This window comes from Magnolia sinica, chromosome 6 (genome assembly GCF_029962835.1).
Source record: "Magnolia sinica isolate HGM2019 chromosome 6, MsV1, whole genome shotgun sequence".
Classification (NCBI taxonomy): domain Eukaryota; kingdom Viridiplantae; phylum Streptophyta; class Magnoliopsida; order Magnoliales; family Magnoliaceae; genus Magnolia; species Magnolia sinica.
The window spans coordinates 77,181,443-77,207,268 of record NC_080578.1 but is presented as its reverse complement, the minus strand read 5'-3'; the positions used below and the strand labels follow the sequence as shown (position 1 = coordinate 77,207,268).

The 25,826-nt window shown below is 39.0% G+C and overlaps 1 protein-coding gene across 5 annotated transcripts in view; it reads right to left on the bottom strand.

The window, feature by feature from the left end:
• LOC131248894 (SAGA-associated factor 29 homolog A-like) overlaps positions 1-25,826 on the bottom strand; it is a 104,744-nt gene that overhangs the window by 60,109 nt on the left and 18,809 nt on the right. For all 5 annotated transcript variants that reach the window (XM_058249399.1, XM_058249398.1, XM_058249400.1 and 2 more), the window contains exons 2-3: positions 15,933-16,029; positions 7,539-7,615 (exon numbers count right to left, since the gene is read on the bottom strand). In XM_058249399.1, coding sequence (XP_058105382.1) covers positions 7,539-7,615; positions 15,933-16,029 — 174 coding nt within the window. The remainder of the gene's footprint in view (positions 1-7,538; positions 7,616-15,932; positions 16,030-25,826) is intronic.

Genomic DNA, 25,826 nt, shown 5'->3' with positions numbered 1-25,826 from the left:
GTACTCACTCTTGCTTGATTTAAGACGGGCCTCCATTTTGACATTAGGAGAGAGTTGCTCACCAAAGACATAGACACTCTTGAACATATGTATCAAGTGGTGTTGGAGGTCGAGCAATACCTCAAGGCATCTGTGGGAAGGCGGTTTGAGTCCCATGATTCTGGTGCTAAGGCCAACCCTTCTAAGCTAAGCCTGGCACTGGATATCAATACAAGCCTTCCAGTAGTTCTCAATCTAGGCTCAAGGATGATAAGGGTAAAGGAGTTGTTAGGTCTAGCTCGCGTAGAGGCGATGCGACTAGGTGTTTTAGATGTCAGGGATTTGGTCACTTTGCCCACCAGTGTAGCACGAAAGAAGGCACCAAGGTGTTCCATATTGATGGGCAAGTGAAGTAGTACCCCCAGAAAGTGATGGTGAGGAGGAAGAATACAAGCCAACGGAGATCCCTAGTGATGAGGAAGGAGCGCAAGAGACTGCAACACTTGCAGTTGTTCGTTGCGCCTTTGCACAAGCAAAGAATACCTACGATTGGCGCCGCAACACGACCTTCTATACCTACGCAAAATGTGGTGATAAGAGCTGCAAGATGATAGTGGATAGTAGTTGTGCCAATGTGGCATCAACTGGCACTGTGATCTGTTTGGGCTTGAAGCTTGAAGCCCATCCTCAACCACAGAGTGTCTCACACCATTGTCTTGTTCCTATTCTGTTTGGATCATATAAAGACACAATCTGGTGTGATGTTGTTCCCATGGATGTTGGCCACATTATTTTGGGTAGGCCCTGGCTCTATGACAGGGATGTCACCATATTTGGTTGTTCGAATGTGTGTACATTCTGGTTTGAGGGCAAGAAAGTCAAGTTAAATCCTTTCCCACCCAATAACACGATTGGAAAGGAGTCCACCACAAAGAGTGGTGCAAGCAACTCGAAGGAATTAAAGGAATCAAAGTCCAAGTCTCAGCCTCTCCATATTCTAAATGCCAAAGGCTTTGAGTGAGAGACTGAATCAAACTCGATGGTGTACGCCCTTGTGGCTAGGGAGAGTGCACCAAAGGCTAGTGTAGAGTTATCTACTAAGGTCATTCCGGTAGTGGATGAGTTTCGTGATATCTTTCCTAATGATCTACCGGATGAGCTTCCCCCTATGAGGGATATATAGCACGCCAATGATTTAGTCCCTGGGACGACTCTACCAAACTTCCCTCATTACAGAATGAACCCAAAGGAGCATGCACAGTTGAAGAGGCAGGTTGACGAGCTCCTAGAAAAGGGTTTTATTCGAGAGAGCATGAGCCCGTGTGTTATGTCCGCCCTTCTTACACCTAAGAAGGATGACACATGGAGGATGTGTGTTGATAGTAGGGCCATCAACAAAATCACAATCAAGTATCGGTTTCCCATACCGCATCTTGATGACATGTTGGACATGATGGCCAACGCTACTATCTTCTCGAAAATTGACCTCAAAAGTGGTTATCACTAAATCCGTATACGCCCTTGCAGCGAGTGGAAGACGGCCTTCAAGATGAAGGATGGATTATATGAGTGGCTAGTCATGCCTTTTGGGCTGACTAATGCACTGAGTACCTTCATGCATGTGATGACCCAAGTGTTGAGGCCCTTCATAGGGAAGTTCCTAGTCGTCTACTTTGATGATACCCTGATTTATAGCATGACCAAGGAACAACAACTCAACCATTTGAGGCAGGTTTGTGAGATCCTTAGAACTGAAAAATTGTATGCCAACCTAAAGAAGTGTGTGTTTATGTCTAGCAGTGTTATCTTCGTAGGTTTTATTGTGTCAGCTGAGGGTGTGTCGGCGGATCCTGAGAAAGTCAAGGCCATTATCAATTGGCCTGAACCCCGCAATATTCACGAGGTGCACAGCTTTCACGGCTTGGGCACCATCTATAGCCGGTTCATTCAGGGCTTCAATTCCATTATGGCTCCCGTCACAGATTGTATATATAAAAAATAAAAAGGAGAGTTTCAATGGACGAAGGCAGCCTCGAAGGCCTTCAACGAGATAAATGCTAAGATGACTGAGGCTCCAATCACGCATCTTCTGGATTTTTCAAAAGTTTTTTAGGTCGCATGCGACGCGTCAAGAGTTGGTATAGGAGGAGCACTTAGTCAGGAAGAGCACCCTGTCGCCTTTTTTAGTGAGAAAATGAATGAGGTAAAGCAAAAATACTCCACCTATGACAAAGAATTCTATGCGGTAGTACAGTCGTTGCGCCATTGGCGTCACTATCTATTGCTGCAAGAATTCATCTTGTTCTTAGATCACGAGGCCTTAAGATATCTAAACTCTTAGAAGAAATTAAACCCTAGGCACGCCAAGTGGGGTCCAGTTCCTTCAAGAGTACACTTTTTTGCTTAAGCACAAGGGCGGTGTAGAGAATAAGCCTACCGACGCGTTGAGTCGTCAAGTCGCGTTACTCAATTCCATGAGTGTCGAAGTCACGGGGTTCGAGCGTGTCAGAGAGTATTATTTTGAGTGCCCAGATTTTGGAGTCGTGTATGCATCGTTGTTAGAGAGTCCGTCAGGAGCTAACAGTGAATATTTGATATTGGACGGATATTTGTTTAGGAGTGACCATTTGTGCATACCTCACACCTCCCTCCGCGATTTTCTTGTCTAGGAGTTACATTCAGGAGGGGTCGCAGGTCATTTTAGTAAAGACAAGACCATTGCCCTAGTGAAGGATAGATTCTATTAGCCAAGCCTAAAGCGAGACGTGACTAAAATTATAGGCAGTGTCATACTTGTCAACTGGCAAAGCAGAAAAAGCAGAATACGGGGCTATACACACCTTTGCCAGTTCCATTCACCCCTTAGCAGGACATCAGCATAGACTTCGTGCTTGGGCTCCCCAAGACCATTCAAAAACACAATTACATATTTGTTGTTGTGGACCGTTTTTTTAAAATGACCCACTTCATCCCTGTTCAAAGACTTCTAATGCATCCCATGTTGCCAAATTGTTCTTCAGTAAGGTTGTCAAACTTCATGGGTTACCTAAAACCATAGTGTCTGACCGTGACGTGCGGTTCATGAGTTATTTTTGGAAAACACTATGCCATATGATGAGTACTAGACTCCAATTTTCTTTTGCCTACCACTCTCAGACTGATGGTCAAACTGAGGTGGTCAATAGGAGCCCAGGAAATTTGCTCAGGTGTTTAGTGGGGGAGCACACCAGGACGTGGGACATTGCACTACCTATCGCCAAGTTTACATTTAATAGTTCTGTCAATAGATCCACAGGTTTAAATCCTTTTGAAGTCGTTACTAGTTATAAACTTAGAAAGCCTATTTATCTTATCCCTATGTCCCTATCCCATAGGCCATTAGAGTCGGCAGGGTCCTTTACACATCATATTCATTAATTGCATCAAGAAATCAGACGAAAGATCAATACTAGTAATGAACAATACAAATTTTCTGCAGACCAACATAAACGATTAAAGGAATTCAATGTAGGGGACTCTGCGATGGTCCGCATTAGGCCAGAGCGGTATCCTCAGGGAACCGTTCGAAAATTACACGCGCGTAGCGCTGGACCATTCAAAATTATTAAACTAAACGGTCCTAATGCGTATGTGATAGATCTTCCACCTTCCATGGGAATTAGTTCCACATTCAATGTGGAGGATCTAGTTTTATTTCAAAGGACCACTGATACATTGTCCAGCCTTTCACCTAACCATCACAGTTCCCCAGATCTTTCCCTCGACCCATAGCCTCTTCCCGACCATCTTCCCAACTTCTACCTCCTATACCTACCCTTCCTACATCCAGAGAGGAGATAAAAGATATTCTAGACCATCAAATTGTATTAACGCTGGATGGCGGTTTTCAAAAGTTCCTTGTCAAGTGGAAGTCACGCCCAGCTTCAGACAGTACGTGGCTCACTGAGGAGGAGCTTTAGAGACTTAATCCAGACATCTTGGAGCGGTTCAGGAGCTTTGTTTCGCCAATGGTGAAACCTTCGCAGCCAGGGAGAGTTGATGGGGACATCATGCACACACCCCCTCTCCGCACGTATTCAAGTAGGAGGTGGGCCCCACTTTCAATTTGGATCGACGACGACATCTTTGGAGGGCCTCATAATTAAGGGGGCTGCGATATGGAGCATTGGAGTGGACCCGATCATTACATAGATTTTACCATTGGATCTCATGATCGTTGCCCACTACTTTAGATGATCTAGGATTTTGAGTTTTGACTATTTCTGTTATTAGAAATTTCATGAACGGCTTTAATTGCTTAGATTAGTATTTATTTGTTTTAGCTTTGATATTAGTGCACACACATGGCGCAAGGGTAATTTTGTCTATTTTGGGTTTAGGGTTTTCTTATAAATATAGCAATCCCATGTAGGTATTGCAATGATATTTAATGAGTAAAAAAATTCCTACATTTCTTCCTCTCTTTAGGTTGAATAATCGAATTAGGTGTGAAGCCCCCTCCCTTCCTCGAAAGACTAACTACCGTGGTGCAAAGCCACATCCGCTCCAAATCATCTCCATCTTCTTACGCACCACATCCATCACCCTCTAAACCCCTTCCACCTTCAGATCCACCCACTTTCAAATCCAAGTTTTCTCCTACATCAATGCACAACCAAATTTTCAAATTCTGGCCCATCTGAGGGGCTGAAACTTCAGCAGAGTACTACGCACAGATCTTGCGACAGATCGACGTGAAATTTGGTATAGAGGCAGCCCATCCCTGGCTGATCCCAGCGTAGAAGGCGGTTTTCGACTTTGTGGGCCCCACACACGTGCGGACGACCTGTCACGCACGTGTGTCCAAGCCCTTCGGCTGTCCAACGTGCACAGCCCCTCCCGGTTGTCTTTTCTTCTCTATCTCTTTCCTTTTTGTCTAAAAAACCTCCTAACCCAAATCCCTAACCTTAAAGAGTCTCAAATCTCAATTATCCCCATTTTTCAAACCCTAGATTTTCCCCCAAATTGAAACATAGCGAATCTCTTGAGTTGGGAACAATCCTTTGCAAAAATGGATGATTCTTACACTCCTTTGGGCTTGTTTGGCTTATAATTTTATTTGATCCAGCCCTAAAGTTGTGCAGGCTTGGACCCCCATAGATTCCCCTTTTTGAATGTTTGATAATATGTAGGATGTGGAATTTTGTGATTGTTTAACATTGGTATAATCTCAAGCTTGATCTCTTACACTCCATATTTAATTTCATATCTTGCATCATATGGGGTGTTAGATCAACAGCAATTGTCTTGTCAACTGAGCCTAATATCCATATAACAACTTTTCCATTCTTTGTTTTCCAATGAGCCATTTCTTTTAGTTGATCCATTGCAGAAATAGAATCGCTTCAACTATACCCCACAAGCCTCATCCATGAAGAAAACTTTCAAAATGGATGGACCAAAGTCCATAGTTTGTACCATCAAACGTGCAACAAAAGGAAAACTCCTTGTCCATGATTTCTAGGAAAGAAATATGGTTGAATGTCGAACGTACCGTGACAAAGGTTGTAGTGGAGAAATATGCACCCTAAAGAACAAAGGCAATCTAATATAGTGATGCAGATCTGATGTACCAGATCTGATAGCTGTCTAGAAAAGTTTACTTGACTCAGTTCTGAGCAGAGATACGGCAGGGATGCAGATCTGAGCAGAGATACAACAGCTCAGATGAGAACAAAGGAGGAGGCATGCCGCAGATTTGCGAAAAGAGCCTGTAGATCTGTAGACGCAGCAGATCTAGGTGTCAGGACAGCAACAACTGCGGTAGACAGCAAAGACGTTACCGATTGTTGTCGGATTGGATTGGGCAACGGTGTTATAGATTTGATGGCGTGGAGTGGCCGGTGACGTGTGCAGCAGAAGATGCTCCCAGAATGGAGGAAGAGGAGACGTGTTCACGGTTGCAGAGGGTGTCGTCTAATGGTGTATGCAACTGACGCGGCTAGCTAATGGAGATGGATGTCAGGGTTGAGGACGAAGACGCGGCTGACTGATGGAGATGGGTGTCACGGTTGAGGAAGAAGACGCAGCTATTGCTGTTTACAATGTCCAGTGAAACGGCAAGTTTGGCTAATCGGTGCTCATGAACAGGGATGAACAAAGATGAAAAATGGGTGGATCCTTGCGGGTGCGGGCAGAGAGAGGAGGGTTGTGTGTGCCGTTCTAGCAGGAGCGTGGGTGCGGCAAGTGTCGATGATTGCAGCACCGGCAATGGCTGATGCTCTGCTGTGGCGACAATGGCAGTGGCGGAGATGGGGTTTCAAATTGGGGTTGAGGGTTGCAGCTCTGCTCAACGATGAAGATGGGCAGCAACTCCCGATTCAACAGCCACACCTCACAGATCTGGCTTGGGAAAAATCTGGTAATGGGTGATTGGAATCAGGTGTTGTAACAGCGGTGATGAGATCTGCTACATTCGGATGCGGATGCGGATGCAGGGTTAATAGGTTTTTGGAGCAGGATGGGTTAGTCTTGGTATTAGGGCTTTGATTTGGGGAAGATTATACACCGAGAGTTGGTGTATGATCTGGTTGAGATGGAAAGATCTGAGCAGAGGATTTTGACGGAGCCAATTGTGATGCCAAGGGTTTCTATGACAGGGTAGCAATGGTGCAGGTGCATCCACAAGCGATCTCTGGACTAGCGACAACGATGGAGACCGTGATGGCAAAGGACTCAAGGGTGTAGCTCTGATACCATAAATAAACCCTTTTCTGGCTAAATCAATATAGAAAACTCAAAGGAAAATTCTCCAAACAATCCCCATTAATCAATGCCTGAGGTTTATTCTGATACCACCACTACACCAGGATTCCCTCAGTGTAGATCAACAAAGGACAGACTACGAGTAGCGTACCCATATTGGTGGCTATTGTTGAGTCTTCAAGAGCTTCCATACATCACAATCTTCCACACCTCTCTAACTCACAATCAGCAACGGAATCCTTTTGCTATAGATAAAGAGGGTTTGGGGACCAAGGCTATTTATGCATAAAGAATCCTTTCTAGGGCTTTCTTCCCAATAATGGAAATCACACTCCATACATCTCCAAGCAAAAGGAAATTTCCCACTCTCTCAATATACCACACACAAGGGAGCGTGGAAGTGCATGCAGCCCCCTTTCATCCACGTGCACAATCACCATCATGGAGCCGACTGCATGCCCATAATCTTTCAATCTAACGGACACCGAATCAGACAATCCAGTCTGTTGATCAGCAACAGCCCACCAACCGGGAAATTTAACATGAAGCTCTCATTAAAGACGTCATCTCAACATGTCAAGAACTTTTTAGTCTGCGTATGAAGTACCTACATAAGAACTATGTTACTTACGAGTTTGAGGAACCAGTGTGCATTTTAAGAACCTAAAACCTTTCTCCACAGGAGTTGAAGACATAGTTTAGGACTATATAAGCTCAATTAACAGTCTGAAGGTCAACAATATAATGCATCAGAGTGCTCCATGACATCTTTAGAAAATAAATATACAACATGGCTCCAGGAATTGGGCATGCACCTATCTTTTTCCGCTGGGCTGCTGAAAGTCCAGACTGCAGCAGAGCATCCAATTGACTCATCAGGGCATTTGAAACACTGCAATAGAAAATGAAATGACAGCTTTCAGAGATAAAAATATTATCTCCTGTTATGAAACAGGAATTTCAATCATGTATGGCAATTAAAGTGAGAAAACAATGCAGAAATTTCTCTGTTGCACAAGTAACATAAACAACCACAAGCAACGTTCGAAATATTAGTATTGCGTTACGCATCGCATCCTTGGGATACAGATACATATCCGTTATTGCATGGAATATATCGTTTGTATTGGGTAATTTATCATACTTTTTGGGAAACATTGGGGAAATGGTTGAATTTTTCAATGAAACTTCAGGAATTGTTAAAAAAAGACCTTAATACACACTTTTAAATCATAACATCTCAAAAAAGAAGTGCACATAATGGGTTTCCTATGTATAGGTTATAGGGTTAAGGGTTTTAGGCTTAGGGCTAGGGATCTTAAAGGGGGAAAGGAGCAAGGATTAAGAGGGAAAGGGAGAGAGATAGAGAGAGAGAGAGAGAGAGAGAGAGAGAGAGAGAGGGAGGGTTGGCCGTATGGATGGTCATACTGTCACACCCGTGCAAATGTATGGTCTAGGGGTTTGGTCCGTATGGTCGTACAGCTTGAATGGGCTAGGTTTAGGTGGTTTTGGATGTGATGGGGATGAGTTTTGATTGAAAATAAAAGGAAAAGGAAGAGGTAGAGAGAAATAATGAGGGATTGAGAGAGACTAAGGCCGTGTTTGTTAACGCTGAATTTTTGCACTTAACGCGGAATGTGGAAAATTTTCCGTGTTTAGTGGTGTTTGTTAATGCGTTGTTAACGCGAAAGACGGAAAGCGCTAAGTGGTTTTTCACTGAATTCTTTCAGTGATAGGAGTCTGGCTTAATGGTGAACGCGGAATGCGCTCTGTAATTTTTCATTAAACAAAAAAATTTTGCTTCCAAAAGTACCCCTTTCAAATTATTACGGAAAGTTTTTCTTTTCAATTGCTTGCGCAATACAAAATCAACCTTTAACCTGCAGAATTTCTTTATGCCTCACCATGATTTATGTGTTTGATCCACATCGTCCATCAATCTTTTTAGATGATTTAAGGTGTGATCCAATAAAAGAAACAAGTCCAATGATTAATTGGACTATAAGGTGGGGATTGAACGTCCACCGTTAAAAACTTCTTGAGAGCTTGAGAAGTTTCAGATCAAGATGATCTTTGTGTTTTCACTTCATCCACGTCTACATGACCTAATGAATAGGTTGGATGGTAAAAAAAATCACAGTGGCCCATGTAACTTTGATCTCTTTGAACCGTTTGTACAACGGACACAGATTGCGTACTACCCCCGCCCGTCCCTAGCTCCGAACGGGCTGTTCTGTGGGCAGGCCCACCGTCGTTAGATCCAAACCTTCTTTCCCTTTTCTCATATTATTTTAAGGCATCAAGGAAAAAATGAGTTAGATCCAACAATCAAATGGACCACATCACAGATGACTCTTGCATTTAATGCAACCGGTGCATTTTAATGCAACCAAAATTATTATTTGGTGTGGTCCACTTGAGCGCTGGATCTGCCTCATTTATGCATTTGTGCCTTAAAATAATCTGAGAAAGGGGATTGACGGTTTGGATGTACATATACATCACGGTGGGCCCGTCCACAGAACTGCCCGTTCGGAGCCAGGGACGGGCGGGGTTAGTACACAATCCGTGTCCTCCTTAAAAAGGGATGCAGATTTCCCGCAAGAGTCATGCTCCCCTGCGCACCTACGCACGTGCACACCTTTTCACACGTGTCATGGGTGTCTAATCTGAACGGTCCATATGATGCGGAATTCCATGAAACCCCATGTGCCAAAGTTTCACCCTAATCTAAAATTCTGTTGGGCCATGGAAAAGAGAAATGCAAATAAAGGGAGGAAAATGTTTTCATTTTGCATGGGCCATCAAAATTTTATATGAAAGTAAAACTTGGGCTCGGGGGGTTTCACAAGGTGCTGCTTCACATGAACGGTTCAGATTTTGTATCCACATCATGTAGGATGGGTTCTCAAAAAAGTTCGTACCTTGTACGTACGAACTGGTTCGCGGTGAGCGTTTCCGTTCCCGCAAAAGCCTAACGCAGGAAGTTCCAGCGCATGGAATCCGGGTGGGCCCCACTGAGATGTTTGTGTGAAAGCCACACCGTCCATCCGATTTTACAGATCATTTTAGGTTATGTAGCCAAAAATAAGGTATATTCAAAACTTGAATCAACCACACGAGAGGAAACAGTGGAGATTTAGTGACCACCGTTGAAACATTTATATGGCCACAAAGGGGTCTAATTTTTGGTATTTTCACTTCATCCTAATGAAAATGACCTTTTAAACGGCTTGGATGGAATATAAACATCAAGGTGGCCCCCACCATGCATCCCAACGTGGGAACTTCCTGGGAAAGAATTCCCGTCCCGCTCCAAGACGGGAACAGACTGGCTACTCCACTGCCACCGGCCAGTGGCTGATGGTCGGTGCTCTGTGGGCCCTACCATGATGTATGTGTTGCATCCATGCCATTCATCTATTTTTTCAGATCATTTCGTGGAATGGGACAAAAAATTAGGTATATCAAAATCTCAACTGGGCCACATTACAGGAAACAGTGTTGAATAGCGTCGACCATGAAAAAACTTTTGGGGACCATAAAAGCTTTGGATCAAGCTGATCTTTGTTTTTTCCCTTCATTTGGGCCTGTATGACCTAATTAAAAGAATGGATGTCAAATAAATAGTACAGTGGGCCTTAGGAGGATTTTAATGATGCTTATCCAATTATTATTATTTTCCTATGGTGTGGTCCACCTGAGATTTATATCCCTCTAATTTTTGGGGTGATGCACTAGAATGATTTGTAAAAATGGATGAACGAAATGGATGAAACACATACATCATGGAGGGGCTAACAGAGCACGAAGTTCCTATGAAAGGCTTAGCAGGAAATCCGCGTCTGCTCCTCTTCGCATGAAGTTCCTGCATTGGAAGCCTATATGGGGCTCATCGAGCTCAAGTTGTACAAACAGTTTTAAGGAGATCAAAGTTGGCGGGAAATAATCTGGTGTAGTACCAATTCACGTTTATTTTTTTCTAAAATACAACAGGTATTACAGTCTCTTTATCTTTCAAAATTGACTTGATTTTCATGAGTTTTTGTCTTTTCTATTTATTATAATCATGTAAATTTATTAAAAGATTTTTACTCAATTGTTCTTCGTTAAACAATTCTCAGTTTATAGTAGACTATTGTAGCGATGACTTCAAGGGATAGTGGCAGGGCAAGATGGAGTGATTTGGAGAAAAAATTATTTATTGATTGTTGTCTTGAAGAAGCACATAAGGGTGGTAGGTCAGGTTCAAGCTTGACCAAACAAGCATGGAACAAATTAATAATTGAGTTGAAAAAGCGTACAGGAAAAGAATTTAATCAAAAGTAATTGAAGAATTTATGGGATTATCTGAAAGTACAATATACTGCGTGGATAAAATTGATAAGCATTATGGGACATGGGTACAATGCATTGACGGGCCAATTCGATTGGCCTGAAGAAAGATGGGATGAGTATATAAAGGTAATTATGAAATTTTGTTATATAGTTAAATAAGAATTTGCCTTTCATCAAATTAAGACATGATTTTATGATTTTTTTTTGTAGGCAAATAAAAATGCAACTCAATTCCAAAATAGACCACTAGCATTTGAGAACGAATAGAGGGCCTTATTTGAAGGTTTTGTTGCAACTAGTGATGAAGCCTACGCAACACATAGCGACAATCTTCCCGAGGAGTATTTTGGGTCGTCATCTCAAATACCTTCAAATACACCTATGAGTGAAAATGAAATCAATTTAGGCAGTCTCGATGTTAACATAAATTCAGCTACTAAAGAATGCCAATAGGCACCGCTTGTCGATTTAGAAGCTCATCAACGCAAACGGCACAAACCAAATAGGAAGAAGGATATCCAAAGCAGCGTAGATGCACTCATACATCAGTTGGAAAAGACAGATGCAGAAGGTCCCACTATCAAAGAATGTTTAACGAAATTAAACAGCATGTTATCGATAAGAAGACCAGATCCATTATACTTTAAAGCTCTAAAATCGTTTACCCAGAAGAAGGAGAACAAAGAAGTGTGGATGCTTCTAGAAGAAGAAGAGGATATAAAGCTTTGGATAGAGACTTTAGATTAGTGTGTGGTTTATTTTTTCACATTTTTTACATTAGTTTTATTTCTTTTTCTTTAATGTTTTGACATTAGCTTTGCTTATAAACTTTATATTAGTGTACTGTTCAGTTTGAATAATTTTAATATTAGTTTAATAGTTTTATTTCTTTCACATGTCTTTAATTCCACTGTAACTCTTGATTTATCGATATGCTGAAGATTATTATATAGAGCATATCGATTTTTATCGATATAAGATATTTAAGAGATTTGTTAATCTTAACTAGTTAATTGTTTAAACATCTAGTTGAAGTCTTTACTTTCGATGTTGACAGAATTATGGCATTAACAAATGAATAGAAGAAATTATTGAAGATTGTTGTATTAAAGCTGCTATTTAATTATTTAGAGACGTTTACCAACAGAATACAAGCAAGTTCTCCTGCATTACCTGGATCATATTTTGTGAAAGAATTGCTAAATGGTCCATCTTCAGTTTGCTACGAATTGTTTAGAATGGAGAAAGATACATTCAATAGTTTGTGTAACTTGTTTCGCATTCGAAGGTGGTTATTTCATAGTAGATATGTATCACTCGAGGAAAAGATTGCCATGTTTATAATGACAATTAGTCATAACCTTCGGAATAGATTGGTAAGAAATCGATTTGTACATTCAACACAAACGGTGCATAAGTACTTTCATAAGTTATTATTTGCTATGCTAAAATTTGCCAAAGAAATGATTGTCACTCCATCATTTGATCAAAATGTCCAAGAAATCAGAACACACCGACATCTTCGGCAAATATTTAAGGTAAAACTTCATATAAAAAAATATAAATATATTTACTTATAATTGAATCATCTTACTTAAGGGTTAACAATTTACCTTTAATGTTTAGGGTGCCGTTGGTGTGTTAGATGGAACCCTCATTCCTGCATGTATCCCGATAGATAAACAAATACCTTACAGAGGAAGAGGAAGGGGTGAATGTGCTCAGAACGTTATGGCCATTTGTGACTTTAATATGATTTTTACATATGTCATAGCTGGATGGGAAGGGGTGGCACATGATTCAAGGGTACTTATGGATGCTGTACTTGATCCTACAAAGAAATTTCCATTGCCCCCTCCTGGTAATATTTAATATACTTTTTCATATAACTTGGTAAAATTATAACTTGAAATTTTGCTAAATTGTCATTTGTTTTTATGTAGATAAATATTATCTTGTTGATGCTGCTTACACTCACACAAGAGGATTTATGGCACCATACCGTAATGTTCGGTATTGGTTGGGTGACTTTCGTAGTGGTGGGCGGCCAACTAGTAAAGAAGAAGTTTTTAATCATATGCATGCAAAGTTACGGAATGTAATCGAAAGGTCTTTTGGCGTGTTGAAGGCGCGTTTTGCAATTTTGAAGCGGATGGCACCATATTCCTTCCCGACGCAAAGAGACATAGTTATTGCATGCATGACACTACACAACTACATCAGAAAAGAATCCATCTCCGATTCACTCTTCCAACAATACAATGATGAAAATGTTCTTTCAGAGATGAATATCGAATCAGAGAATGATATGCCTGAAGTGGAAGGAGTATTTGGAAACTTTGAACAAACTATTATGTCCAATATGCGAGAAGAAATTGCCGCCACACTTATACATGCAAATCATTAATTTTTTATCTGTTTTTATGAATAATGATATTTTAATTTTCTATTAAGTACTTTATAGTTTATTTGAATTCAATAGAATAATTTTATTTTCATTTAATAAAAAATAATTTCTTTATAATATAAAGCATTTCAAAATAGGAGATAGATAAGGGTAAATGTGTCAAATTAACATATTTTAGACATTTCAGATGTTTGTTAACAAACAGATTGTTTCAAATTCAGTACTTAATTTTCAGACTTCAGGGATGTGATGGGGATGAGTTTTGATTGAAAACAAAAGGAAAAGGAAGAGGTAGAGAGAAATAATGAGGGATTGAGAGAGACTAAGATGGAGAAAGTAGAAGGAAATACCTCAATTGTGGAGAATGAGAGAGAAGAATAAGATAATGGGCTTCCCACCCTTGGATTCACACCAAAATACCTCTTTTCAAAAGAGATTCTCACTTCACGTGAGGGAGGATACTTTTTGTAAGCAAAAGAGAGTTTTTCATTACCAAAATCTACTCCCCCCACCCCTAATCTTAGAGTCTCAATAATGTGTTTTTATAATAATGCCCTCAAATAAAAATATCTCACGTCCTATGACGCCACAAAACATAAATATGTTAATCCTAAGGTAAGAATAATAATAATAATAATAATAACAACATAAAATATGCTAATCCAAACACTCATGATCAAAGTGATCAAGGATCGCAATGATCCAACTGTCTGATTGAAGGGTCCACATGATCCAACGGTCCGATCGTCATGTCTTCGCGATCCAACGATCAAGACTCCTCAACTAAGCAACCCACATACATCTTCCTTGTGTAGGGTCTTCGAAAATGCATGATCATGCATGTGGGGTCTTCAAGGCCTTAGTGCAGCCCACCTGAGCCCATGTACAAGTCATCGAGCCAAAGTGAAGGTTGGGCCGGTCTCCTCCTTTGGTACACTCTAAATGGTCGAATGTCCTCATCATATACGCTGTCTTACTGAACTAATGCAACTATATTCAAATTGAATGCATAACATTTAGATTGTATGTGATGATCATTTCATCAAACACTCCTAAATACTTCAAAACTAGTCTCAATTGACAACTAGTTGAAGGAAAATTTTGAAAAAAATATATATATTTAAAAAATAATTTTTATTTTCTGAAAGTTGACAAGGACTTAACAAATCAATAGATCAGCCCTCATACATGCTTGATTGCATGTTTGGAGTGTAACATTGTAAGAAATTAGGGAGAAATTGGGAAATTTTCAAATTTTCCCAAATTGGACCACTTATCCTCAAATTTTGAAATTATAGTGTATGTGATGATCATTTCATCAACTACTCATAAATACTTCAAAATTAATCTCAATTGACAACTAGTTGAAGGAAAATTTATATATATATATATATATAAGAGCATGGAGAACATGAAGAAACAATAGATATTGCAATCAATCTCAATTGACAACTAGTTGAAGGAAATTTTATATAAAAAATAAATAAATAAATAAACATGGAGAACATGAAGAACTAATAGATATTGAAATCAATCTCAATTGACAACTAGTTGAAGGAAAAAAATAAAAAATAAAACATGGAGAACATGAAGAACCAATAGATATTGAAATCAAAACTCCAACTCCATGATTTTTCGTGCAAAACATGAAGAACCAATGGATTTATAACCATTTGACATTGATTTAATATAATTTCAACCAAAAAAAAAAAAGATCAAAAATTGAAAATGCTCACCAGATTGAACATGTGGGATATATCGGCACTACTTGTGTGTTTCATATCGCAAAGGTGGAATACATGGTATATCGTGGGATATATCGGCTGATATTGTCGATATTTAAAGCATTGACCGCAAATACCCACAATGAAGTAGAACTATCTACTCAGTCCCACTACATCAAAAGAGAATTACTCCTTAATTAGTCTTTTCCTTTCTTTTGTTTTCTTTTTTTTTCTTTCTTTCTTTCTGTTTTTTAATAATTACTCCTTAATCCTTCTTAAGGCTCATATTTCATTCAAACTAGAACATCCCTTGGTAAAAGCAAAACAATAAAATGAAAGAGAATCCAGTATTTTAACATACAGTGTCAACCATCATACCGTAGTATGATTTTCATACTCACAATCACTAAAACCTCTCTATTAAAGTAGTCAACAAGCTATTCAACTAGACAAACAAATATTTAAAACCAGAAACCATGTTTATGAAAATTGTTTCCATTCATAATCCCTTATCATTGAAATATCTAGAGAACCATTAAACATGGTTGTCAATATTTGTTTCACTTATATTCTCACGTATTTTTTATTTTCCTTCTATGGGTTTCACTATATCTTCTGTAACAACCAATGTCGCAAGCCAACTTGCCATAGCTTGCAACTAGGCTCACTAGGTCCATAAGCAATACAGGGACAACACATCATCACAGTATCCTTCACTAAAAGTTTAGGAATTGACGTACTTCGCTTCATTTTCCGAAAGTTCTTTTGCTTGAACATATAACGATCGGAGCTTCGACAATAAATTATCCCCCAATTTTTCAGTCACTACCTCTGGATCTGCATCCACATCCAAAAGAAGAAAAGGTCAACAACTTGAATTCACTCACAATATTAAGCATTTTGTAATGAAGGAATGCAATTCCAAAGCAAGCAACAAAGAAAACACGAGCACAAAAATACAAGAAAGAATTTAGAGAAGCCACTCAATTCCATCAACTAGGACTAATACTGGTGCTAAGGGAAATATATTATTACTAGGCATTATAGAATGAACTATAACTTAGACTGATGCACGCATCAACCAAAAGCAAATTGAGGCTCATCTAAAAAAATGATATCCTAAAATTGATTAATTGATTAACATATCATTTGATCACACACAATAAAGGAGAGTAAAATGCCTATATGAGAAATAGTAGTGTCATCAAATGAGACAACATGGTATTAGAGTATGTTCAACCAAGGTGTTTCGTATCCATGACAATACGCCCGAATACACATTGGTAATGACTGTCACGCGATACATGGGTGAAATGGGGCAGGTTGGTTTTTTGGGATGTAGCAGTCGTTACGGAGGTCAAAATGGCCGTTACAAGGCACAATGGCCGTTACCCCCATAAAGATCAAAAAAGCCCCATAATGGTCGAAATACAGCCACTTTTTTCTATTAAAATCCATTTTTGTCCTCATTTTTCCACTTTTCTCATTCCAAAAACTTTCCTACATCATTCTACAGCAGATTTCGACCACTCTTGCTATAGACTTTAGGATTAAAACAATATATTGAAGCAAGTTGGGCGAATCGAAGCTCTGGGTGACATTTTTCAAAAAATCAAAAACGAGGTATTTGTGCATTCTTCTTTTTCAATTTCTAGTTTTAATGCTTGATTGTGATGTGTAAATGTTAAAGACACATAACCATGTTTATAAATTCACCAGACAGTTCAATGCAGTACTCTCTCTCAAGAGTGGACCGTTACGCTACCATAAACATGTTCAAAACGAGAAAAAAAAAAAAAAATGAATACATATTTGGAATATTACATTTTTCTAGATTTTCTAGATATTTTTCCTAACCGTTCCCGAATGGGGGGGGGGATCCGAGCCATACATCAACTGGTTCTTACTTATTCTTAGCAAAGAGCATTTACAAAGTCACACCACTCTAATGAATGGACTGGATCTCAAACCAATGAACCTGGCTAGCATAGAATGGAGCAACCATGACATCACGATCAGATTCTCACTTTCCCAGTCATCATGGTATGGGTCATCTACCTTTTGCTCATTTTTGCTGGTTACATAACCCAATTGTCGACCGCCAATAAACATTTTGGCGGATTCGACCATGCCAAGTAGTTCTTCCCATCGAGTTTAACCGACAGGATTACTAATCCATGATTATGATCTTGACGTTTGAACCCCACAATCACACTTGTCTTTTCGTTCACCCATCCAAATATTGTCTCACATTTACACAACTCAAGGGAGATACCACATACGCAAATGTAGACTATGTATATCTACAAGTAGTGTAAATAGGCTTGAGAAGCTTCGACAAACAACAAATCTAAAAGAAGGAAGGAGAGTAAAGACCCTCCTTAAGAGGCCAACAATGCTAGTTGTGCTTCCTAGAGAAACCGGCTAAACAAGCACTACTCACTAGTGGGTTGAGCTGATCTAGCTGAGCTCAGGGGTGGCTCCAGCTAGGCTGGTTAGTCATGCTGATGCGTCCGGCTTTGGCGGAAGGGTGGCATGGTTGCACATAAAAAGAAAGGCAAGAAAGAGAAGAGAAGACATAAGGAAGAGAGAACAAATGAAAGGAATGGTTAAGGGTTTTGTGATACCATGTAGAAAATAAAAAAGGGAGAAGAAAGGAAGTTTTGGGGAAGGAGTGAAAAGAGAGACTAAAGTCATCTCTCTCTCTCTCTCTCTCTCTCTCTCTCTCTCTCTCTCTCTCTCTCTCTACATGTACTATTAAGATAACCTTCATAATCATCATCATCATGTAAGCCTCATCCCAACTAACAGGGGTTGGCTACACAAATCCTTTTCCGCCATTCCCCTCTATCAAGGGCCATAACTTCATTTAGACCATAGGTCATCAAGTCTTTTCTTACGACCTTCACTGACATCCTTTTAGGCCTTCCCCTTGCCCTTTTAGACCCTTTCACTTGTACCAACTCACTCCTAACCAGCATAACTCTTAGGGCCTATTTGTTAACTCTGAAAATTATTACTTAATACGGAATTGAGAAAATACTCCAGGTTAAGAGTTGTTTGTTAACGCATAATTCAGAAAGCACTACGTGATTTTCTATTGAATTTTTTCTGCAACAGAGGCCTGGCTTAATGGGGAATACAGAATGCACTCCATGAATTCTTATATTTAAAAAATAATAAAAATAAAAAATTGCTTCCTAAATTACCCTTCCTCAAAGTTGCTATGGAGATTTTTTTTTCTCTTCGGGATGGATTGTGTAATATATAACCTAACTTTTAACATGTGGAACTTCTTTAGGCTCCACCATGATTTATGTGTTAGATCCATACCATTCATCAACCTTTTTAGATCATTTTAAAGCATGAGCCCAAAAATGAGGCACATATAAAGGTTAAGTGGACCACACCATAGAAACCAACGGAAATTGAATAACTATTGTTGAAACCTTCCTAGGGTCTAATGTCACATTTATTTCCCATGTAACCTCTTTATAAGGTCACACGTACCTTGATGAAGAAGGGAAAACACAAATATCAGCTTGATCAAGGTCTTTTGTGCCCCTAAGAAGTTTTCAACGGTAGGTGCCCAATTTCCACTATTTCCTGCAGTGTTGCCCACTTGAGCGTTATATCTACCTCTTTTTTTGTCTTATGCCACAAAATGATATAGAAAAGTGGATGAACAATGTGGATAAAATATATACATCACGGTAGGCCCCACACAACCATTGACAAGGCCATCAGTCTCCAGCCCTGGACATGGCATCGGTGGATCCCATGTGAATTGCCCACTCACACTGCCAGCAATGAGGAGGCTAGCAAACAATGCTCCATGTGCCCCATCATAATATGTGTTTTATCCACATCATTCATATATTTTTCCCGATCATTTTAATGCACTAGCATAAAAATGAGACGGATCCAAATCTCATGTGGACCACGTCACAAGAAAATGGTGGTGATTGAGCACACACCATTAAAAACTTCCTAGGCCCATTGTAATGGTTTTTTACCATCTAACTTGTTGATTATGTCACACACACATGAATGAAGGGAAAATACAAATATTAGGTTCATCCGGAACTTTTTTCGGTCCCCAATACGCTTTTAATAGTGGGCATTCAATCACCACTATTTCCTATGGTCTGATCCACATGAAATTTGGATCTTCCTCTTCTTCTTTTTTATCATTCCCTAAAATGATATGAAAAAATGGATAGACGGTATGGATAAAACACGTACATTGTGGTGGGCCACACAGCACTATTCAATAGCAACCTCGATGTGGTAGCGTCGATAGGCAATCCGTATCGAAATCGGATTGCGTACTATGTTACTCAGTACGCCCTTATCGTACTGAGTAAACTCAGTTGGGCCCACCTTGAATGTATGTGGGTCATCCAAGCCGTCCATCCGTTTTTCCATATAATTTAAGGGGTTGAGCCCAAATTTGAAGCATATCCAAAGATCAAGTGGATTATACAACAAGAAACGGTGGTGATAATGATTTCCACCGTTAAAAACTTGATAGGCCCCACAATGATGTTTATTTGTCATCCAACCTATTCATAGTATCATAAAGACATGGATGAACAGAAAAAACAAATATAAGCTTGATCCAAAACTTCTATGGCCCCTAAGAAATTTTCAACGGTAGAAGTTCAATTCAACTGTTTCTTGTGGTGTGGTCCATTTGGACATTTTATATGCTTCATTTTTGGGCTCAAGCCCTAAAATTATCTGTGAAAATGGATGGACGAAGCAGATAAAATACATAAATCATGGTGGACCTCACAAAGTTTACTCAATAAACTAAGCGCAGTGTTTTAAATATCGACGATATCGGCCAATATATCCCACGATATATCTTGTATCCCACCTAGGGCGATACGAAACACACTGGTGGGATATATCACACATGTTTGATCCGGTGAGCATTTTTTTATTTTCGATCCTTCTTTTATATATAAATCATGTTAAATCAATGTCAAATTATTACAAATCTATGATTTTTCATGTTTTGCATGACATGAAAAATCATGGATTGGGAACTTCGATTTCAAGATTTGGAGGAGAAGGACTGAGTTGTGGAAATTTTAAAAAAAATCAAAATCAAAATCGAACATGTATGTAACCTAATCTAGTAATTCTTCTTTTGCTTTTGAATGTATTGCTTGTGTTTCCACACGTCTTCTTACATTTATAAATTATTTGAATAGACTTTGAATATACTTACATCAATTCAATTAGACAACGCAATAATGCATAGATTAGGACCCCATACAAAGAAAACCTATTATGTGCACTTGTTTTTTGTAATGTTTTTATTTGTAAGTGTATTGATGTCTTTTTTAACAATCACTAAAATTTGTTGAAAAATTCAACCAATTTCCAATGTTTCCCCATGTTTCCAACAGCAGCGATACATTACGCGATACAACCGATATATCCCATGCGATAACTGATACGTATCTGTATCCCAAGGGTGCGATACATAACGCGATACTAATATTTTGAACATTGGCTAAGCGTAGTGAGTTACTCACTACGCAATCCGCTTCCATCCCTATCTGGATCCACCACGCTACTGCGAGTGCCAAGAAGCAGTCCATCGTATGGAGTGGATTGTGAACTGAGAAAACTCTGCGGGGCCCACTATTATTCATGTATTTTATCCACTTTGTCCATCCATTTTAACAAATAATTTTAAGTCTTGAGCCAAAAAATGAAGCATATCCAAATCTCAAGTGGACACACCACAGGAAACAGCATGAATTGAATGTCTACCATTGAAAAATTATTAGAGGTACGGAAGTTTTAGATCCTACTGATATTTGTGTTTTCCGTTTATCCATGTCTATGTGATTTTATGAATAGGTTGGATGACAAATAAATATCATTGTGGGCCATAGGAAGGTTTCAACAGTGGAAATTAATACACTATGGTCCACTTAAGCTTCAGATATGCTTCAATTTTGGGTTCAACCCATAAAATGATCTAGAAAAACAGATGTAAGGTGTGGATAAACCACACGCATTCACGGTGAGCCCAACTGAGTTTACTCAATACGATAAATGCATACTGAGTAACTCAGGATCCACCCTAGCTAAAGATGAATGATCCAATCAGGGGCTCTATGGGACTTACTGTGATATATATATATATATATCCACACCGTTCATATATTTTGAAAGATCATTTTAAGCCATGATACCAAAAATGAGACACATCTAAGGCTCAAGTGAATCACACCACATGAAGCAGTAGAGATTTAAAGGCTATTGTTAAAAATTTCTAGGGGCCATAGATGTTTTGGATCAAGCTGATATTTATTTATTTTTCCTTCATACAGCTCTATATGACCTTATAAATAGGTTGGATGGAAAATAAACATCATGATGGGCTGACCTTATAAACAGGTTAGATAGAAAATAAACATCATGATGGGCCGTAGGAATTTTTAGACGATAAGAGTTCAATGCCCACTACTTCATGTGGTGTGGTACATGTAAGCTTTTGATATATCTCCTTTATGGGCTGGTTGTCTAAAATGATTTGTAAAAATAAATGGATGGAATGGATTAAAGATATAGATCACGGTAGGCCCTATGAAGACCCTGACATGACCTTCCATATCTAGCCATGTCCTGGTGGAGGACGAGAATTTATTGCGAAGGCCTTTTGTAGGAAGTTTCGATGATGGGATGCAAGGTGGGGCCTACTGTGATGTTTGTGAGAAATTCATCCCGCCCATCTGTTTTGTAAACTCATTTTAGGACATTCCACCAAAAATGAGGTGGATCCAAAACTCAAATGTGATACACAAGAGGAAATATTGGGGAAAGAAATTATTGTCATTGAAACCTTTCTGGGCTCAACCTTGATGTTTATAGGCCATCCAAACTGTTTACAAGGTAATTCCCATTGGGATGAAGTGAAAACACAAAAACTTAACCTGATACAAAACTTTTGTGGCCAAATGAATATTTCAATGGTGATAATTGAATTTCAACTGTTTCCTCGTGTGACCCACTTGAGTTTTTGATCCACCTATTTTTTGGTGGAAGGTTCTAAAATGATCTCACAAAACAGATGGACGGGGTAGATATCCCACAAACATCACAGTGGGCCCCACCTTGCATCCTAGAACTAGAACCTTTAGCTGAAAATCTGCATCCCGGTGGGGTAGTACCTAATCTGCGCCAATCCGAATCCACCCAAGGTGGGCACCATTGTCTCACCATTTCTTATGGTGTGGTCCACCAGAGATCAAGATCTACTTCATTTTTAGGCCCATGCCTTAAAATGAGATGGCAAAACGGAGTGATTTCGAGAAAAGAAAAAATATTTATTGACGGTTGTCTTTAAGAAGCAAAGATACATAGTTATTGCATGTATGACACAACACAACTACATCAGAGAAGAATCCATTTCTGATCCAATCTTCCAACAATACAATAATGAAAATGTTCTTTTGGAGATGCATATCGAATCAAAGAATGATACGCCTGAAGTGGAAGGAGTATTTAGAGACTTTGAATAAACTATTATGTCTAATATACGAGAAGAAATTGTCGTCATACTTATACATGCAAATCATTGATTTTTTTTAGTTTTTATTTTTTGCTCTGTTTTTTAGGGATAATGATATTTTAATTTTCTATTAATGACTTTAGTTTATTTAAATTAAATGGATGTTAACTTAATGATTTTATTTTCATTTAATAAAAAATAATTTCTTCGTAATGTAAAACATCCCCAAACAGGACATATGGGCAAATGTGTCAAATTAATAGATTTCAGATATTCCAGACGTTTGTTGACAAATAGGTTGTTTCAAATTCAGTACTTAATTTTCAGACTTCAACAACAGTTATCAAACAAGTTTTTCAACTTCAGATTTAGGCTTCATATTCAGATTTCAGTTTCAAGCTTCAGATTTCAGATTCGGGCTTTAGATTTCATATTTAACAAACGGGGCCTTAGTCTTTGTTGCACATGACCAACCATCCAAGTCTACTTTCCCTCATCTTATTATGCATTAGTGTTACTCCTAAGTTCCCTCAAACACATTCATTTCTAATTCTATCCTTGCTTGTATTTCTACTCATCCATCTCAACATCCTCATTTCAGCTGCACTCTATGAACACGTTGTTCCTTAACTACCCAACATTCTATCCCATAAAGCATGGTTGGTGTTATGGCTATCATATAAATTTCCCTTTTAGTTTGAGTGGCACACAAAAATCACATAAAACTCTAGAGGCACATCTGTCTTTCTTCCATCATGCTTGATGCCCATGGGCAAAATCCTTCTCAATCTCTCCACTCTCATGAATTATCGACCCAAGATATCGTTAGTAGTCATTTTGGGAAACTTTTTGGTTAAAAATGTTAACTAATTCCTTGTTCATACTCCTATTGTTACCAAAATTTATAATCCTCCGTATTCTGAAGCACCCCACCATCTTATCAATGAAAACTAGTCATTTGCAAATAACATGCAACATGAGATCTCTTCATACAAATGCCTCGTCAACTCTTCCATAACCAATACAAAAAGGTACTAGCTCAATGCCACCCCCTGATGTAAGGGTACAGTAATTGGGAACTCACTTGTCTCTCCACAATTGGTCTTCACATTTATTATTGCTCCTTCATACATATCCTTAATCATGTCAGTATATCCTCTTGAAACTCCTTTCCCAACACCCACCAAATTAACCCTCTAGGGACCCTATTATAACCTTTCTCAAAGTTAATAAAGATTGTGTGGAGATCCTTCCTCCTCTCTCTATATTTGTCCATCATTGTCTAAGTAGGTAAATATATTCAGTGGCAAACCTCCCTCCCATGAAACCAAACTGATTTTTTGATACATTCATCTCATGCCTTAATCTTTACTTCACTCTTTCCCAAGTTTCATAGTATGTCTCATAAGTTTCATCCCACAGTAGTTAGTATATCCTAGTCCTACGAAAGTACTATGGACTCCGACATAATTTGAGTTTATAATTCCTATCCTTATACTCTCAGAGTGATTGTCTTTTAATAAATTCTGAAAATAGCTTCTCCACACCTCATTGATCCCATTCTCCTTGATTAATACCTCTATTGAACTGTGATCGCTTTTAATGCGTCTAAAATGATCTAGGTTCCTACTCTTCCTCTCTCATTTTTGCAAGTTTGAAAACTTCTTTATCACCTTCTCGTCCCCAATCCCATTACTACTTTCTCAAAAATCATTTTAGCATTTCTAAATTGTTTAAGATGTTCATTGTTTCTAGTCCCTTGTCAGGCTTTTAAACACATGTTTATCCTTAATAGCTTTCTGTACATCTTCTGATGTAGGACAATTGACCACTTGCTCTAAAAGCTCGAGCGTGGTAAATAAATCCCTTTATCTCATAGCCCAGGCCCCACATCCTATGGGTTAGGTCCTCAGCCGAACCCCCCTCGTGGGCCCGCCTCAAGTGTGCCCCTGCATCCCACAAGCCACACCACTAGAGCCCGGTGTGAAAATGCCCCTACATTATCTTCATTTCACTAGCAAGTTTCCTTATAAGATTGGTTTTTCCCTCTAGATACTCCTAAAACATCTTTTGTCACATTCCTAATGCACTCAACCATCTGAATCCACATAACATATACTTCTTCCTCGATACTCCATTTGATCTTCCATCAATTTATTTGTGAATAACATCATTCTCTCCTTTTAAATTCCACCACCTAGTTTTTGGACGCCTATTAACTTAATTCACTTTCTTCCATCTCTTAATGTAAACATCCATACCCATTAACCTATGTTGCGCAATCAAACTCTCTCCTAGTATAACCTTCCAGTCCGTACATATTGATCATTTTGTCTTCCTTAGTGGAAAGAAATCTATTTTAGCTTGTATGTGATCCAATTTTAAAAGTTAGTAAATGTTCATCTCTCTTTTTAAAGTATGTGTATGCTATAACTAGATTTTATGCCATAGTGAAATCAATGATAGCTTCCCCCATCTCATTTCTTCTCCCAAAACCGCATCCTCCATGCACCCTCTCATATCCTCTACTTTCTTTTCCCTCATAATCATTTAAGTATCCTCCTCCAGATATCATCTATCTATTTGAAAGTTATTGCATTAGTCCATCCATATCCTCCCAGAATCATCAATTGACTCTATCCTCTAACATTACCTATGGTGCATATGCACTAATACATTAATTATCTCCTCTCCTAACACAAGTTTACGCTCTTAACATCAATAACTTTAACCATTAAATCTTTATCTACTACTATCCCCATCCCATTTCAATTATTCTCTTTCCTAGATACCAAAGTTTACATCCATCAATTTCTTTAGTTTTGGCCTCTTACCACTTGGTCTCGTAAACACAAGCCATGTGGCAATACAAATCCTATTCTCCTAGACTAGCTTCTTTACACGCACGCATCCAAAATAGCATGGGAGCCCTTGCCTACTTCTCACAGCAACCGGGCGTAGCTGCAACGCATTGTTCCAAGGGATGCCCCTGGCCAATCCTTGCTCATTTCTCATTGCATCCAAGTTCCAATGTAGTGTGTTACTTACAAGGAATGACTTAGCATGAGTTTGGAATGTCATATTTTTCAAATTCATA